Consider the following 18,666-nt stretch of genomic DNA (forward strand, 5'->3'; position numbering starts at 1 on the left):
CTCCTTGTGACTCTGGGCAAATCACTTAACCCTCCATTGCCCCATGTAAGCCGCATTGAGCCTGCCATGAGTGGGAAAGCGCGCGGTACAAATGTAACAAAAATAAAATAGATACTATTGGATATTCTACATGGAATGTTGCTATTCCACTAGCAACATTCCATGTAGAAGGCTGCGCAGCCGCATTGGTGATCTGCAAGGGCCAACTTCTACATGGAATGTTGCTAGTGGAATAGCAACATTCCATGTAGAATCTCAAATAGTAGCAACAGTGGAGGAGTGGCCTAGTGGTTAGGGTGGTGGACTTTGGTCCTGGGGAACTGAGGAACTGAGTTCGATTCCCACTTCAGGCACAGGCAAATATTATTATTTAACAATGAAAACTGACTGTAATTCCCATAATGTGATCTATGGCATATGTTGTCCATGTCAATTGTGGTATATTGGATAGACTACTTGTAAGATCAAAATGCGTATATCACAACATCTAAGTAATTATCAGGTGTAAGAAGATTGACACTCCACTTGTGAGTCATTGGTTACATTCTAATCATATGGTTGATGACCTGAAATTTGTAGTACTGTTTCAATTACAGGGACAAGTGGGCAATCCTGAGCGGGAATTAGTCCGCAGAGAACAGCGGATGATATACAATTGGGGAACCATGGAGCCATATGGTTTTAAATAAGGAAGTGGATTGGTCTCTGCTAATAGCATTATAAAAAAGGAAATGAGGTATGCGGGTAATCATGTGATTACCGCAGTTGGTGTAACCGGATACAGAGGGGATCTTGGGTGTACCAGAAGCTCTAATGGGACTGTTAAAGATAATGATAAGAATTTTTCGATTTTGTATAAGGATGTAGAGTGATTGTACAGGAATGTAAGTAATGGTTGATGTTATTTGTGAAAGGTCTGCTGATGAAGAAAAAAATGAAACACGGCCTGTGTTGAGACCAAGACCAGATTGAGGGTTGAATAGTGAATGAAAGGAACACACGCAACCATATATAATCTCCATAAGAATTGGAAGCTGTGAAGATTACACATTCGATGGTGGGCAAGACTGAGATCACTGCGGGACACCTGCTTGTTTACTTATTGTACATCAACCCTACAATGGGGTACGCTGTGTAGTTCATCTGTTGAAGCTTTTTCACTTGTTGAAAAATTTTGTTCATCTGTGAGATTGACACCGATTGGACAGAAGATTAGCAGGACATTCGGTGTAAAGTTAAAAGCGGAGTGATTACCTCGGTATGGACTATTTTGATTTGAATAGGCCTGGGACAATGGTGTACAGTTGAGGTAGATGCAATTTTGTCTAAACACAGTATTGAGTGATATATGTGAGATCTTATGTGGTTGGATGGGGATATGAGATGTAATAAATGTTTAAAGTGGATATTATGGTGATGCGTTTATAATTAATATAATTAGCGAAGCTTATTAAAAACTTCAGAGGCGAATTATCTATATAAATAATTCTCACCTCCAATGTTCTGAAGCTCACTCTGTGGCAGGAAACACTGAAGCCCTGTACTGTTGGTAGGCTAGGCTGTCAGCACCACTCACTCTCACTCATAGACCCGCCCTCAGCCACGCCCCATCCAGACATAATTCACAACCCCAACGTTCTAATGAAGCCTCCAACATTTCAACGTTCTAAATTTGTAGTTGTGTAGAGCCCATGAGTGTCTGTCCCACCCTCACGTCAAACGTGATGACGTTAGGGTGGAGCACAGACACTCAACGAATCAAGGAAGCCCATTGGTTAATCTCTATTTCCACTCCCCAACGCAGCAATCATTCCCATACACTCAAAACCAAACAAAATCGCCACTGCACCCCGTCCCCCCGCCCACAGTCCCCCTCACCCACCCTCCCGCAGCCGCTTGCTCACCGTTCCGCTGCAACCCCTCTCCTCTCCGACTCTGGCCATACAGCAGGATGATTACTACACACGAGTGGAATTGACTCAATCAACTACACTGTAAGCAAGGAAGCCCATTGGTTAATCTCTGTTTCCACTCCCCAACACAGCCTTCATTCCCATACACTCAAAACCAAGCACACCTAGGAGCTGCTGATCCATATTGTCGGTTTTTTTTCTTCTTACATCTGAAACAAGTCTAAAGCTGTTTCTATTGGACAAACTGCGCCTTAACAGGTAAAGGACAAAAGGTTTTTGGTTTTGGTTTCTTACTGCACACCTTTTTAATTTATTTGAAAGTTACCCATCTGTACATATGAATATCATGAAATCTAAATTAAATATCACTAAAACAGCTTTAAAAATGATTCTACCTGGTAGAAACACCAATTTTAAACTCTGTATTATCACATCATTTGTCAACAATACAAAGTTTATCCAGGGTGCCCGTGGCTGCGTCAGCCCCGCCGTTGCCTGTCAATGTGTGTCACTGAAACAGTATGAGGGACCTCCAGCTGCCTGTGGGTCACGAAAGGACTTAGCTGCTGGATGCCAGAAGCAGTGTCTCCTTAGGTTGACAGCAAATAGCAACCCCCCCCCCCCCCCCCCACCAAGCACCAAGGAGGGAGGAAGGTAGGGGACAGGACCGTGGAACTGGGAGGGAGGGGGAGCGACCCTTGAACTGGTAGGGGGACTTTGGAACTGGGAGGGAAGGTGACCCTGGAACTGGGAGGGTAGGGACCCTGAAACTGAGGGAGGGTGGGGGGGGGGGGGGGGATGACCCTGAAACTGGAAGGGACCCTGGAACTCGAAGGGGGGGATGACCCTGGAACTCGGAGGGAAGGATGGAGGGGGGACCCTGGAACTGGGACGGAGCAGGAAGGGGCCCCTGGCACACACTCTGATTCTCACACACACACACACTCTCTCTCTCACGGACACACTCGCACCCAGTCTCACTCTCTCTCTGTCACACACACACACTCGCACATTCACTCTCTCTCACACAGTTAATCTCACACACTCTCTCAAACATACACACTCCGAGGAAAACCTTGCTAGCGCCCGTTTCATTTCTGTCAGAAACGGGCCTTTTTCACTAGTAGGTTATAAGTCTTATCTGTGGCTCATAGTCCCATAGAGTACTAGCCAGAACTACTAACAAGATGGGATAGGTAGATTAGATGTAATCAGTGTCTTTCAAAAGGGATAAACTCCAATCCCCAGGGCTCATACAACCATCACCAACACTTCCAAAATTAAAAAAAAAGGAAATAATTAGAGATGGAGATGAGAAAATGAAAGAAGCAATACACACAGGGCTGATACACATCAAAACAGAAAGTTTATTGACAAATACATTTTTCTTTAAGTGACACACACCCTGGAAGGTGGTCATCTATTAATGTCTTTGCGGCTTTTTCTCCACAGATTACAGGAGCCACTTATCTATCCACTTCTCCAAACACAATATCCAGGGTGCCTGTGGAAGAGAGAATGGATAAAAAGGGACAGAAAAAAAAAAAAAGAAGTTATAAGTTACACAACTGGTTAATGATGACCAGAGGTCTAAGGAGGCCAATCTTCTTCTGATTGCCTAAGAGCACTCTCTACTGGGCAGTGCTGAAAATGCAAAAAGGGGAGGTTGGGGGAGGTGGAAGCTTCTCCCATGTCTGTAGCCAAGACTACAGAAAAGAAAAAATAATTCCTTTTAGACACAGATACAGTGACAAGATGCTTCCCTATACTATCCTCCAAAAATGTGGCCAATGTATTTCTAAAATTTAAGGATTGGACCATGGCAATGGTGAAGTGCTATGGCCCCATCCCCCAATGCCTGCTCTTACCCTAAATAGCTCATAGAGGGGTTCCTACAGCTTGGCTGTCCTAGCCCAAATGCTAGAAAAGACTCTGTTTTGAATTCCAATCATATATCCACTTCAGTATGTCAATCAACCCTACCTGTGCTTTTCCTAATGTTTCTTCTAACCCCTCAGAGTGATGCAACGGCATTTTAAAGAACAACTTTGGCCCTCTTTCTCACATTTTCACACAACAAAATATGGATCATACTAGATTTCTATAACTACCCTCTCTTTATTTCCTTGTTGTTGTATACTGATGTTTGTTACATGCTTTCTACTGTACTATGTATTTGTATTATTGAACCGAAACCTACCTCTACGGTATTGTGTAAGCCAAATTGAGCCTGCAACTAAGTGGGATAATGTGGGATAGAAATGTGTTAAATAAATAAATAAATAAATTCCTATCTACTTCCTCAACAAGTTACAAAATTCCACTACACAGGTACTGAAAATTGAAGATATCTATAAACTCTTTTCCCTTCCTCAAATGTAACAAAACACAATTACTAATTACTCCTGGAGGAATTCCATGCAAAATTTCCCAACATTTTGCAAAATTCTGTGCTATTTGTAGCATTTTTGCACAGATGTACCCATCCTAAGGTTTGGAATTTCCTCCTATTTCCCTCTTCAAGCCTCAGCCTCCCCCACCCTCCCCAATGGCACATTCATATTTCTCTGCCCCCGCCCTCACTCCATTGTACTCCTGGATCTGGCTACTCCCTCCCCTGCAAAGATCGCGTGGCAGGAGGAGGAAGTGGTGAACCGCTGCATATCGGGTCACTTCCTCCTGCTCTGCCAGCATAGGCAGTTAGCTGCAGAGGAGGAAGTGACCCAATGTACTGTGGTTCACTTCCTCCTCCTCCTCCTGTCATGCGATCCATGCAAGGGGGGGGGGGGGGGGGGGGGGAGAGAGACCTGATGGTGGAACCGAGCTGAATTCCGCACAATAACTGCAGATTTCTGAGTGTTCTTCAGGGCGGGGGAATTCTGCACAAATTCAGTGCGTCGCAGTTGCAAAATGTCCCCAGCAGTAACTAATGCAATCACTGTACTGTTTTTTCCCCTTGGGTTATCAGATCCTTTTATTCCCTTTCCAACGTGAGAACCATGGAGCCAAGTCAAGCACTTCTAACACAGGGAAAGCAAGAACATTTTTATAATCAATACAGGTACTCCTGGCCTTCCAATGATAGTTATATTAAAACTCACTGAATTAAACGTACATACACATATTTGCTGTTTTGAAGTGGCAGAATGGTTCCATGAAGGGTGCATCACTGAAGAAACAGGTGGTGTCTCCTGAGCCAAGCACATGACAAGCCTGCAGATGGCCGTCATCCACGCTCCATCACTTGGAGAGTGGACTTGGAGTATCAAGGGGCAACATTCAAACCAGAATCTATGTATTATCATTCCATTATCTGGGACCAACCAGAGTCTTCCCTGTGCCAGGCAGGCACTGCATTCAGATCCCAAAGGGAGTGGGTAATTGCATAGCAGGTGCTGGATTTATCAGGATTATAATAATGTTAATAAACTAGCAGGGGCATCCCACCCAGCAGTCAGGCAACAGCTGCATTGTCTAGTTCAAGGTGTCCCTGGCATGGAACTCCTGTGGGTACAGAGAGAAGCCACTGTCTTACACAGATGGCTTGATTTGTCTGGAAACATTACTAAAGGGTAATACAGCTCCTTATCCCACCAATAACCATACTATCTTGCAGTGCAAATGTGTACCTTAACAGAATAGAAAACAACGCACCAATAATTGCTACTACATCTGCCAACATGTGTCCTGTTGCCATCTTATCCAAACCAGCCTGAAACAAAAGAAAAAATCATGAGAAATTTAACCACCACCACCAACTGGTAACAGGTTCAGAGCTCCTACGCTGCACAACAGTGGGTATGTGTAAACAGATTTGGTACATTCAAATCAGCTGTCCTAAATGAGTATACTACTACATGAAAAGGAAATCTTCATGCTCAAAATTCAAGAAAGTTTACTGCCTGGCCAGGGGAAAAGATTTGTTGGTTTGCTTTTATGAACCAGATATAAATCCATGAGGACTGGGTGCTAGGTTGTTGCTGGAGGTGGCCATCTTGTACCGGTAGTCTGGCAGGAAGTGATGTCACAAAACACCACATACAGCAGAATGGGCTTTGGAGACGCTTAATGAAAGCATAATCAGGGAAGCAGGATAATTATTTTGCAGCATAAAAATAAATAAAGCAACTTTAAAGTGCACTGTTTTACGTATATATATTTTTAAAACAACCGTTTGGGCCTCTTGTTTGAAGCAGGGCAATCCTAAATACATAATAAACCACTTGTTAAATATTAATGGTTCTTCCCCAACTCTGCTCAGCACTAACTAGTGAATGCCATGACAGATCTTCAGTCAGACAGTGCTGCTGAAGATCAACCCCTGGACCAGTCACCAGGATTTAAATGGGCAGGTATCTCGTCTGATTTAACCACTTTGAATAATCGACTCCCAAATTTACAATTTCTGCTTGAGCAGAAGTAAACTAATCTTAGGATACGATCAATAAGCTGTTTACAGGGTTGGAAGAGGGATGGGAAGCCCTGAACATTTTTCAGGACACCATGGCATGAAGGTGAGTTGCGCACTAAACAGCACATGGGTTCCAGAAATGACAGACATGATCAATGTCTTGCCCAATGGCTTCCCTCCAGTGATGGGGAAGAGATCCTCACCACAGGCACTATGATGAAACAGTGTTTGTTTACAGTCAATACACAAGTTATTCTTATCTGTCTGACTCACAACATCTCATTGGGCTTAAGGCAATAGCTTTCACAACTCTTATGAGTTCTAGTTTTGGTTTTACCCTGGGAGAGGGTTTGGGAGGCCACAAAGAGACTGCCCCCCCCCCCCCCAGATCCTATGCTCTCTCTCATTCCCCTACATTCCTTCAGTCTGAGCAATACACCAGTAACGTCCCCAACTCCCTGCATGGTGCCACCAAAGCTACAGGGATCTACTGAAGACAAGTGTTTCTGCGTGGCAAAGGAAGGGAGGACACATCAAAATTCAGTGATTAGAAAGGCAGAAGAGCACAACCTGAAAGATCCAGTATTCTCATAAAGAATGGCCCAAAGACCAGCAGAAACTTTAAAGAGGGCCATGTGTCTCCATAACTACCTATCATGAGTGCTCTGTAAGGGCTGATGTTCCACCGAGGGGGACAGCTTGTAGAACACTGAAGGTATTACAAATATATCTTTCACACACATTCTTACCAAATGAGCAAACCCAGGGGCTTTGATTTTGCAGCGGTAGGGTCGACTGGTGCCATCAGAGACCAAATACACACCAAACTCACCCTGCAGAGATAAATAGGTTACCAAACAGTTACACACCCTTCCCCTCCCTGGTACCAAAGAGGTACTTATTAAGAGGGTCTCACACTCGTGCACGATAAATCGAAGTACTGCTGAACTGCCTCACCTCTAGGGCTGAGTACATAGTCTTTCATTCCTCAGCCTTTCCATAACTAGGAGGCTGTTCTCAGCATTATTGCTCAAGAATCCAAGTTCCTAACCTGACTCATGCATGTATAAAAAGTGAGGACATCATGTCTAAGCAGCTTGTCGGCAATCCAACTGCAGATGGGTTTATTGTTCTCGCCCCTTTATCTTCTGATCCCACAGCTTCCCTCTCCAAATCAAACCCCTTCTCATTCACTGCGCTACTGCATACGCTGCTCTCGTTTTAGCGTTGTTGCACTGACATGGAATAGTTTGCTCACACATATATACTGAAACCTCTTATAAAGTTTTCAGAAAGCAGTGAAAAACCTATTACTTTACGCTAGTGTTTTCATCAGACTAATGCGTGTCTGTTCCTTCTCCTGCGTGTCTACCATTTTTCTAGCAAAACCTGCTATGGTGCCTTGTCCTGTCCTCTGTCATCCCTTTGCACCGTTTTATTTCGATCTAGCTGAACTATTATGTTGTAGCCTAGGATTCATGTTTCATCGCTTTTTTTCTGTGTGTGGTTTTTATTATTTTCACTGGTCGGATAATTTACCCCCATATCACTGGAGGCTATCAAAGTATGACCAATAACCTACATAGACTGGCAGAGAACCTACCTTTGGCGCTTCGATCGCTGTGTAGGTGGTTCCTGGAGGCACCTGATACCCCTCAGTATATAACTTGAAGTGGTGTATTAGGGACTCCATAGAGGTCTGTGTGAACAAAGATAGGAGGAAAGAAATGATTTACTTCTCTCTCACTGCAGACATGCTCATTCCCCCCCCCCCCCCCCCCCCCCACCACCTCCCTCCTCATTCACTCCTCTCATATTGCAGACACTCATAGTCCTCCCCACCACCACCTTTGGACTTTTCCTTATCATTCACTCCTCTCACGCTGCAGACCTGAACAGTCATCCTTCTCTCCCCCCCCCCCCCCCCCCCCAAACCTTTTCAGGCTCTTCCTAATCATTCGCCCCTCTCACACTGAAGATCTGCAAAATCTCCCTCCTCATTCACTCCTCTCACAGTCCCTGTCCCCCCTTTCATAGTAACATATACATAGTAACACAGTAGATGACGGCAGAAAAAGACCTGCACGGTCCATCCAGTCTGCCCAACAAGACAACTCATGTGTGCTACTTTTTGTGTATACCCTACTTTGATTTGTACCTGTGTTCTTCAGGGCACAGACCGTATAAGTCTGCCCAGCACTATCCCCGCCTCCCAACCACCAGCCACGCCTCCCACCACCAGCTCTGGTACAGACCGTATAAGTCTGCCCAGCACTATCCCCGCCTCCCAACCTCCAGTCTCACCTCCCACCACTGGCTCTGGCACAGACCGTATAAGTCTGCCCCGCACTATCCCCGGGTTCTTCCTAATCATTCACTCCTCATACAGTTCCCCTGCCCCCTGCCACAAACATACCTCCAGGCTCTTCCTCCTCCTCTCACACTGAAGAAATGGACAGCCCCCCCACCCCCAGGCTCTTACTCCTCATTCACCCTTCTCATACTGCAAACATGCACACTCCCATCTTTGGGCTCTTCCTCTGCAGAACACACAGGGACAGATACTTGAGAAATAATGAAGATAAGTCAGAGATGTAAATAAAGGGAAGGCACTATATGCAAATCTACCTCATGCATATTCATTTTGGGCATGGTGACAAAGAAAACTAGCTGGGGGTATTCAAGGGCAGTGTTGGAGCATGGGCTTCTCTGACCATGGCTACAGCCAGGGCTCCATGCTGCTTCAGCACGTTACATCTTGTGGCAAACTCTCAATCAATCAAAAGCATATATTAACATGTACCAAGAATCCTTATCTTTTAATGGGACATCATTAGGCCCTCTTATAATCCTAACAAAATGTCCTATTTCTGGTCTTTTGAGGCAGGAATCACAAGAGAAACAGACATTCTGAAAATCCAAGACCACGTCTAAAAATAAGGGGTTCAGGTTGTCCCCCCTGCCACATGACAGAGGTACCACAGCACACTCCACAGAAGGAGATTTGTGCACCTGCTGTATACTCCCGCTACAGGGCACTGAAGTACAGCGAAATTTTATAAGGAAAATTCTATCCCACATGTGTAACGTATTGGCACCATATGCTTGCAAGACACTACTGTCTTTTTACAAGCTTCAATTATGAATCAAACACCTAAGCATCCAGAACAGAGGATGAAGGACTAAGCCTCCCCATGCAAGCAGACCACCTCCAGCAAGCCATGAGGCTAAATGTGGGAGTGGGTCTTCATCCTACCTTCATCTCTGATCTTTTGGGTGGGGACACCTTGGCATCATCTACTTTTATCTCCCCCTCGGGCATCTTGTTGAGAGCCTGTAGGATGATACGAAGTGACTGGCGCATCTCCTCCACACGGCACAGGTACCTGGCCAGCAGGGGGAAGGGAGAGAATATAGGAATAAGAAATAGGCTGTGACTGATAATGCTGGACAAAGAGAAAAGGGATAGGATATTAATATACCGCTTTTTTGTGGCTACAATCAAAGTGGTTTACGTATTTATTTGTAGCCTTTGTATCCCACATTTTCCCACCAATTTGCAGGCTCAATGTGGCTTACATTTGCCATAATGGTGGTTGCCATTTCCGGGTACCAGAATTACAAATGGTATTGCGTTAAGGTGCATACATACGTGGTAACATACATGGAACACAGCATATATGGAACAGATACATGGTAAAGAAGAATAAATTATGGTATTGCATGAAGGTTCCTGAGTAATAAATTGGATTGTAACATACATTAGGTCATCGACTATAGAGAGACCCTATTCAACATAAGGTTGAAGTAGTAGTGCTTGATCATAAATATCAGAGAGGTTAATCAGTCATGTGGTAAGAGTTCGGTTATGTATAGATCATGTACAGCGTTATTATTTAGTATTTAAGATGGATGTTTATGGTATGCCTTCTTGAAAAGATCTGTTTTCAGTAGCCTTCGGAAGATGGTTAGGTCTTGTGTTGTTTTTATGGCCTTCGGTAGTGCGTTCCATAGCTGCGTGCAGGTGTATGAGAAACTGGTCGCGTATGTGGATTTATATTTTAGCCCTTTACAGTTAGGATAATGGAGATTGAGGAATGTGCGTGATGATCTTTTTGCATTTTTAATAGGCAAGTCTATAAGGTCTGACATATAGTTCGGGGCTTTCCCGTGAACGATTTTGTGGAAGAGGGTGCAAACTTTGAACGCAATTCGTTCTCTTAGTGGGAGCCAGTGTAGTTTTTCTCTTAGGGGTTTGGCGCTTTCGTATTTCGCTTTCCCAAATATGAGTCTGGCTGCTGTGTTTTGAGCGGTTTGAAGCTTCTTAATGATTTGTTCTTTGCATCCGGCATAGATGGCATTGCAGTAGTCTAGATGACTTATCACCATTGATTGTACTAGGTTGCGGAATACTTCCCTTGGGAAGAAAGGTTTGATTCTTTTAAGTTTCCACATTGTGTAGAACAGTTTCTTTGCTGTATTTTTCGCATGGTCTTCGAGTGTGAGATTCCGGTCAATTGTGACTCCCAGAATTTTCAGGCTGTCTGAGACCGGAAGGGTGTAGTCTGGGGTGTTTATGGTATTGGGTTTGTTTGTGTTGTATTGTGAGGACAGGATGAGACACTGTGTTTTTTCTGCGTTTAGCTTTAGTTGGAATGCGTCCGCCCATGAGTTCATTATTTGGAGGCTGTGTGTGATTTCATTTGTGATTTCGGTTATGTCTTGTTTGAACGGATGTAATATCGTGACATCGTCTGCATAGATGTATGGGTTGAGTCCTTGGTTGGATAGCGATTTGGCTAAAGGTGTCATCATTAGGTTAAAAAGGGTTGGTACTTATTTTTTGTACCTGGGGCAGTGGACAGTTAAGTGACTTGCCCAGAATCACAGGGAGATGTAATGGGAACTGAACTCAGTTTCTCTGGTTCGCAGGCCACTGCACTAACCATTAGGCTACTCCTCCACTCCACACGAACTGTTATCTTGTGTGCTTATACTATATAAATATGATAGCACTTTGTCCTCTATAGCAACATCATCTTACTTTTCTGGTCAATGTGTGCTTTTGGCTTGCCTCAGGTACTGCAAAGTTAACCTGACTGAGGAAACCCAAGATATTCTTCCTTCTGCATACTTCATAGGGAAATGAGATTCCAACCACAGAACATGGGGGGAGAAAGAACACTGTCCTACTTTCTTCAGCTAGGTTGGTCCCGCAGTAACCAATATGTAAAAGATTACAGATAGCCCATATGCCAAGGCAGCATGACTGGAACCTTGGAAAACGTATTAGATGAGACTATATGATTTAATTTACTATATGGCAGCTTCAGAAGCAGCCGGTCAATAAACCCATACCACTGTTATCACCAATAGCAAAGCAAAAGAGGGGATCTTACCTGTCGTAGCAATCACCTCGGGTTCCAATGGGGACATCAAACTCCACCTGGTCATACATATCATAAGGCTGACTTTTCCGCAGGTCCCAATGTATGCCAGAGCCTCGAAGCATCACCCCACTGTCCAAAAGACAAGGAAAGAGGGTGAATGAGTTGCCTAGAGCTTATAATAGGTGACCTTTTTCGCAAACATCCTATATCCAGAGCTCTCTGGTACAGAAGGAAGCTGAGGAGTAGGTTCTGCTGCAAGAGTCAAAAATATTCTGCCGCTAAACCCCTGAAATTCTAAGGTCCATGTGCATAAACTCACATTTCTTGCATACTTAAATGTAAATGTCCTTTCACACATTTTATATTTCTGTTTTGGTTCAGAGGCAGCTGCTCTAACCATTAGTACTACTACTACTAATCATTTCTATAGCGCTACTAGACGTACGCAGCGCTGTACACATTATATGCGGTACTTTTCTCTGTCCCTAGAGGGCTCACAATCTAAGTTTTTGTACCTGGGGCAATGGAGGGTTAAGTGATTTATCCAAAGTCTCAAGGAGCTGCAGTGAGAATCGAACTCAGGTTGCCAGGATCAAAACCCACTGCACTAACCATTAGGCCACTTCTCCACTCCCAGTTATTTGTCATTACTACAAACAGTTTATAGCAGTTCACAAATTACAAATAAATAACCATGAATACAACAAAATATTTCATCCTTAAAACACTACCTAACTTTATAAAGAGGCCTTATAACAAGAAAGCGAAGATACATACCCGTAGCAGGTGTTCTCCGAGGACAGCAGGCTGATTGTTCTCACTGATGGGTCGACGTCCAGGGCGGCCCAGGAACGGCAATTTTTCACACCAAAAATAAGCCAGAGCCCGTCGCGCGTGAGTCCCCACTCAGTTATATCAAAAGCAATAAACCAGGGAGAACAACAACTCCAAGGGGGAGGTGGGCGGGTTTGTGAGAACAATCAGCCCACTGTCCTCAGAAAACACCAGCTATAGGTATGTATCTTCGCTTTCTCCGAGGACAAGCAGGCTGCTTGTTCTCACGATTGGGGTATTCCTAGCACCCAGGCTCACTCAAAACAACAAAGAAGGTCAATTGGGCCTTGCAACGGCGAGGACATAACTGAGATTTACCTAAAACCAGAAACATCTAACTGAGAGTGCAGCCTGGAACAGAATAAAAATGGGCCTAGGGGGGGTGGAGTTGGATTCTAAACCCCGAACAGATTCTGCAGCACCGACTGCCCAAACCGACTGTCGCGTTGGGTATCCTGCTGAAGGCAGTAATGAGATGTGAATGTGTGGATAGATGACCACGTCGCAGCCTTGCAAATCTCTTCTATAGTGGCTGACTTCAAATGAGCCACCAACGCTGCCATGGCTCTAACTCTATGAGCCGTGACATGACCCTCAAGATTCGGCCCAGCTTGGGCATAAGTGAAGGAAATGCAATCAATGGTGTGTTTCCCGACTGCGACTACCCTTCTGTTGGGATCAAAAGAAACAAACATTTGGGCGGACTGTCTGAAGGGGCTTGTCCGCTCCACGTAAAAGGCCAATGCTCTCTTGCAGTCCAAGGTGTGCAACTGATGTTCAGCAGGGCGGGTTTGAGGACGGGGAAAAAAATGTTGGCAAGACAATTGACTGGTTCAGATGGAACTCTGACACCACCTTTGGCAAGAACTTAGGGTGTGTGCAGAGGACTACTCTGTTGTGATGAAACTTGAGATAAGGAGCATGCACTACCAAGGCTTGGAGCTCACTGACTCTACGAGTTGAAGTAACGGCCACCAAGAAAATGACCTTCCAGGTCAAGTACTTCAGATGCCAGGAGCTCAGTGGCTCAAAAGGAGCTTTCATCAGGTGGGTGAGAACGACATTGAGATCCCATGACACTGGTGGAGGTTTGACAGGGGACTTTGACAAAAGCAAACCTCTCATGAAGCGAACAACTAAAGGCTGTCCAGAGATAGGCTTACCCTCTACACGATAATGAAAAGTACTAATTGCACTAAGATGAACTCCTACGGAGTTGGTCTTGAGACCAGACTCTGACAAGTGCAGAAGGTATTCAAGCAGGGTCTGAGTGGGACACAAGCGAGGATCTAGGGCCTTGCTGTCACACCAGACGGCAAACCTCCTCCATTTGAAAAAGTAGCACCTCTTCGTGGAATCTTTCTTGGAAACAAGCAAGACCCGGGAGACACCCTCAGAAAGACCCAAGGAAGCGAATTCTACGCTCTCAACATCCAGGCCGCGAGAGCCAGAGATTGGAGGTTGGGATGCAGAAGCGCCCCCTAGTTCTGAGTGATGAGGGTTAGAAAACAGTCCAATCTCCACGGTTCTTTGGAGAATAACTCCAGAAGAAGAGGGAACCAAATCTGACGCGGCCAGAAGGGAGCAATCAGAATCATGGTCCCATGCATATGGGATATGCATACAGAAGGCCCTTCCCCCAATGAAGGAGAAAAGCATCCGACGCTAGTCTGTCGTGGGCCTGAAATCTGGAACAGAACTGAGGAACCTTGTGATTGATCTGAGTGGCAAAAAGATCCACCGAGGGGGTGCCCCACTTTCGGAATATCTTGCGTACCACGCCCATGTTGAGCGACCACTCGTGAGGTTGCATAATCCTGCTCAATCTGTCAGCCAGACTGTTGTTTACGCCTGTCAGATACGTGGCTTGGAGAAACATGCCGTGACAGCCAGCCCAAAGCCACATCTGAACGGCTTCCCGACACAGGGGGCGAGATCCGGTGCCCCACTGCTTGTTGATGTAGTACATCGCAACCTGATTGTCTGTCTGAATTTGGAAGATTTGATTGGACAGCCGGTCTCTGAAAGCCTTTAGAGCGTTCCAGACCGCTCGCAACTCCAGGAGATTGATCTGAAGACCTTTTTCCCGGAGGGACCAAACTCCTTGAGTGTGAAGCCCACTGACATGAGCTCCCCACCCCAGGAGGGATGCATCCGTCGTCACAGGGTCAGTTTGGATCGAATTGTCCACCACAAGGGAATTGTGAAAAACGGTGGACAGCTGGATTGCATCCTCTAGATCCCCCGCAGCTGGAGTCCATTGAGCTGATCTCATGTGAAGACGCGCTATCGGAGTCACATGAACTGTGGAGGCCATATGGCCTAGGAGCCTCAACATCTGTCGAGCTGTGATCCGCTAGATCAAAACTAGAGACAGAAGATTGTCTGCTCTCGCCTCGGGAAGATAGGCGCGAGCCGTCTGAGTCCAGCAGAGCTCCTATAAATTCCAGTTTCTGAACAGGGAAAAGATGGGACGGGGTAATTTATAACAAAGCCACGTAGCTCCAGCAATTGAATAGTCATCTGTATGGACTGTAGAACCCCTGCCTCCGAGGTGTTCTTCACCAACCAATCGTCGAGATAAGGGAACACATGCACTCCCAGTCTGCGTAGTGATGCTGCGACAACTGCCAAGCACTTTGTGAAGACCCTGTGTGCAGATGCTAGGCCAAAGGGCAGTACACAGTACTGAAAGTGCTGCGCTCCCAGACGGAATTGAAGATACTTCCTGTGAGATGGAAGTATCGGGATGTGTGTATAAGCATCCTTTAAGTCCAGAGAGCATAGCCAATCATTTTCCTGAATCATGGGAAGAAGGGTGCCCATCCTGAACTTTTCTCGGACCAGGAATTTGTTCAGGGCCCTTAGGTCTAGGATGGGATGCATCCCCCCTGTTTTCTTTTGCACAACGAAGTACCTGGAATAGAATCCCAGCCCTTCATGCCCTGGTGGAACAGGCTTGACCGCATTGGCGCTGAGAAGGGCGGAGAGTTCCTCTGCAAGTACCTGCCTCTGCTGGAAGCTGAAGGATTGAGCTCCCGGTGGGCAACTTGGCAGTCTGGATATCAAATTGAGGGAGTATCCTAACCAGACTATTTGAAGAACCCACTGATCGGAGGTTATAAGAGGCCACCTTTGGTGAAAAAGTTTTAACCTCCCTCCAACCGGTAAGTCGTCCGGCACGGACACTTTTACAGCGGCTATGCTCAACTGGAGCCAGTCAAAAGCCCAACCCTTGCTTTTGCTGGGGAGCCACAGGGGCCTGCCTTGGCGCAGGCTGTTGACAAGAACGAGCGCACTGGGGATAAGCCTGAGAAGGCTGTCGAGGAGGAGGATTGTACCTACGCTTGTTATAGTCGTAGGGAGAATTCTTCCTTCCCCGGAAAAATCGTCTACCTGATGAGGTAGAAGCAGAAGGTGTCCGGCGGGAGAGGTTGTCCATAGCGGTTTCCTACTGTGTGATCTGATCAACCACTTGTTCGACTTTCTCACCAAAAATATTATTCCTCTGGCAAGGGACATCCGCAATCCGCTGCTGGACTTGACTGTCCAGGCCAGAGGCACGCAGCCATGAGAGTCTGCGCATCATTATTCCTTGAGCAGTAGATCTGGATGCAACATCAAAAGAATTGTAAGCACCCCTGGACAGGAATTTACGACACGCCTTCTGCTGCCTGACCACCTCTTGAAAATGCTTGGCCTGCTCCGGAGGGAGCTTATCAACCAAATCCGCCAGTTGCTTCACCGTGTTCCTCAAGTGAATGCTCGTGTAGAGCTGGTAGAATTGAATTTTGGCCACGAGCATAGAGGCCTGATACGCCTTTCTCCCAAAAGAGTCCTGGGTTCTAGATTCTCTTCCCGGGGGCGCCGAGGCAAAGTCTCTAGAACTCCTGGCTCTTTTGAGAGCGGAATCCACAACCATAGAGTCGTGAGATAACTGCGACTTCATCAGCTCAGGTTCTCCGTGAATCTGATATTGGGACTCTGCTTTCTTGGGAATGGTGGGATTACTTAATGGTTTCATCCAGTTCCGCATAAGTGTCTCCTTGAGCACATTATGCAAAGGAACCGTGGATAACTCCTTAGGTGGCGAAGGATAGTCAAGGACCTCGAGCATCTCAGTCCTGGGCTCATCCTCAGATACCACTGGGAAGGGAATAGCCACAGACATTTCCCGGACAAATGCCAAGGGAGAAAGCTTTCTTTCTGGTGAAGGAGTAGGATCAGAGGGAAAACCACAAGACTCCTCAGAAGAGAAATACCTGTGATTCTCCCCTTCATCCCACGAGGCATCCTCATCGGTGTCGGACAGGAGTTTCTTAACTGCAGTCCTAAACCAGGCCCATCTCGATGCCGAGGAACCATGTCCTCGATCATGATGTCGAGAGGTCGACTCCCATGCTGGCAGCGATAAAGCTCCCTCCAGCAATGTCGACGGGGAGCTGACCTGGGTGGCAGCTATCGCCGATGCCGCAGGTGGCACAAATGTCGAAGACCTCACCACAGGCATAGAGCCAGCTGCCACTTCCACCATTACGGGGGGTGCAAGCACCCCTGGTACCGGAGCAGACTGACGCAGCAACCCCTCCAAAAGACTTGGAAGAATGGCTTGGATGCACTTGTCTAGAGTCGCTGTCGAGCAAGACTGCGGGGTCGGTGCAGGAACCGGCATCAGAATCTGTGGAGGTCTAGGAGGCAGTACTGAGCTGCTCAAAGACCGACGCACTGACACCTCTTGTATGGAGAGTGAGCGTTCCTCCCAGCGTTGGCGCTTCATGGGTGCCGAATCCTTCGATGTCCTGGAGCTCCCGGTACCGAGCTTGGAGGGAGACCGATGACGATGCTTCTTCGCCTTCGCTCGATGCACGTCATCGATACTCCTCAGTACCGACGAGGAAGACATGGAATCCACACGTCTCCTCGGGGTCGGGTCCGAGAGTGGTCAGTCCTGTGGGGCCTGTACAGCAGGAGACTTCGAGACAGATGGAGACCCACTTGATGGCTCACTGCTCCCAGTGTGTTGTGCTCTCCGAACAGCCATTACCTGCACTCCTGAAGTCAATGCCATCCCCGGTGCTAATGTCAACGTCGAGCAACCGGTCAAAGCTCCGAAAAGACGGTCCCGAAGAGCTTTCCTCGACGCCTGTGTCCGCTTTTTCAAGCTAAGACACAACTTACATGCGTCTGGGCGATGGTCGGGCCCAAGGCACTGAAGACACCACGCGTGGGGGGTCAGTACCCGAGATCGACCGGTTGCACCGTGTACACTTCTTGAAGCTGCTGGGAGTCCTCGATGTCATGGACAGAAAAATATGGGGGGCAAGATCAAAGTTTGCGATTGTGCCAAAAAGGAGAGCACAAAAAAGAGAAACCGCGTACGCACAGCCTAAGAGGGCCGCGGCGGAAGCAAAAGGAAACTTAACAAGGGCAAAAAAAACCCTAAAAGGTAAAGGACTTTTCTTTTTTTTTTTTTAAAGCAAGGTAAGAGGAAATTTATTTATTTATTGCATTTGTATGCCACATTTTCCCATCTCTTTGCAGGCTCAATTAAAGAAGAAAAAATGGAGAAAATCTCCGAAAAAACGGCCGAAGGCTCTTTCCAAGGGCTAAGAAGAGACGACAAAAATGCTGCCTCTCTTCACAGCGGAAAAAAGATAACTGAGTGGGGACTCTCGCGTGACAGGTGGGAAGACGGCCGTGCATGCGCGCCATAAGGCTCTGGGAAAACTTTGTCTATTTTTGCTGTGAAAAATTGCCATTCCTGGACCGCCATAGACGTCGACCCATCAGTGAGAACAAGCAGCCTGCTTGTCCTCTGAGAAAGCAGTCTTCTGATATATATTTTTTGGGGTGGAAATATGGATCTCATATACCAGCGTGGGAGAGGAGAGGCCAGCAGAGAGAGGATTTTGGGGATGCAGAAAGAAAGGAAGAGGCAATCTTCAGAGTGATAGGAGGGAGAAGGGAAGGTGTGGATGTTATCTCCCTTCCACAACTTTCAGTCCTTCTCCTCTCTGCACTTCTTCCTGTTTCCTATTCTCCTTCCTCCACCAGTACTAGTCTTCTCTCTTCCCCCCTCCCTCTGTGTCCACACACACACACACACACACAGCATGAT

General features: G+C 46.4%; 1 protein-coding gene across 1 annotated transcript in view; it reads right to left on the reverse strand.

Annotated features, from left to right (window-relative positions):
- Positions 1 to 3,257: 3,257 nt before the first annotated feature.
- NDUFS2 (NADH:ubiquinone oxidoreductase core subunit S2) overlaps positions 3,258 to 18,666 on the reverse strand; it is a 47,558-nt gene continuing 32,149 nt past the window's right edge. Inside the window, exons 9-14 of the mRNA XM_030187694.1 lie at positions 11,724 to 11,843; positions 9,581 to 9,710; positions 7,928 to 8,023; positions 7,074 to 7,157; positions 5,568 to 5,625; positions 3,258 to 3,417 (exon numbers count right to left, since the gene is read on the reverse strand). Of these exons, the coding sequence (XP_030043554.1) occupies positions 3,380 to 3,417; positions 5,568 to 5,625; positions 7,074 to 7,157; positions 7,928 to 8,023; positions 9,581 to 9,710; positions 11,724 to 11,843 (526 nt within the window). The 3' untranslated portion in view covers positions 3,258 to 3,379. The remainder of the gene's footprint in view (positions 3,418 to 5,567; positions 5,626 to 7,073; positions 7,158 to 7,927; positions 8,024 to 9,580; positions 9,711 to 11,723; positions 11,844 to 18,666) is intronic.

Source organism: Microcaecilia unicolor, chromosome 14, assembly GCF_901765095.1.
Source record: "Microcaecilia unicolor chromosome 14, aMicUni1.1, whole genome shotgun sequence".
Classification (NCBI taxonomy): Eukaryota; Metazoa; Chordata; class Amphibia; order Gymnophiona; family Siphonopidae; genus Microcaecilia; species Microcaecilia unicolor.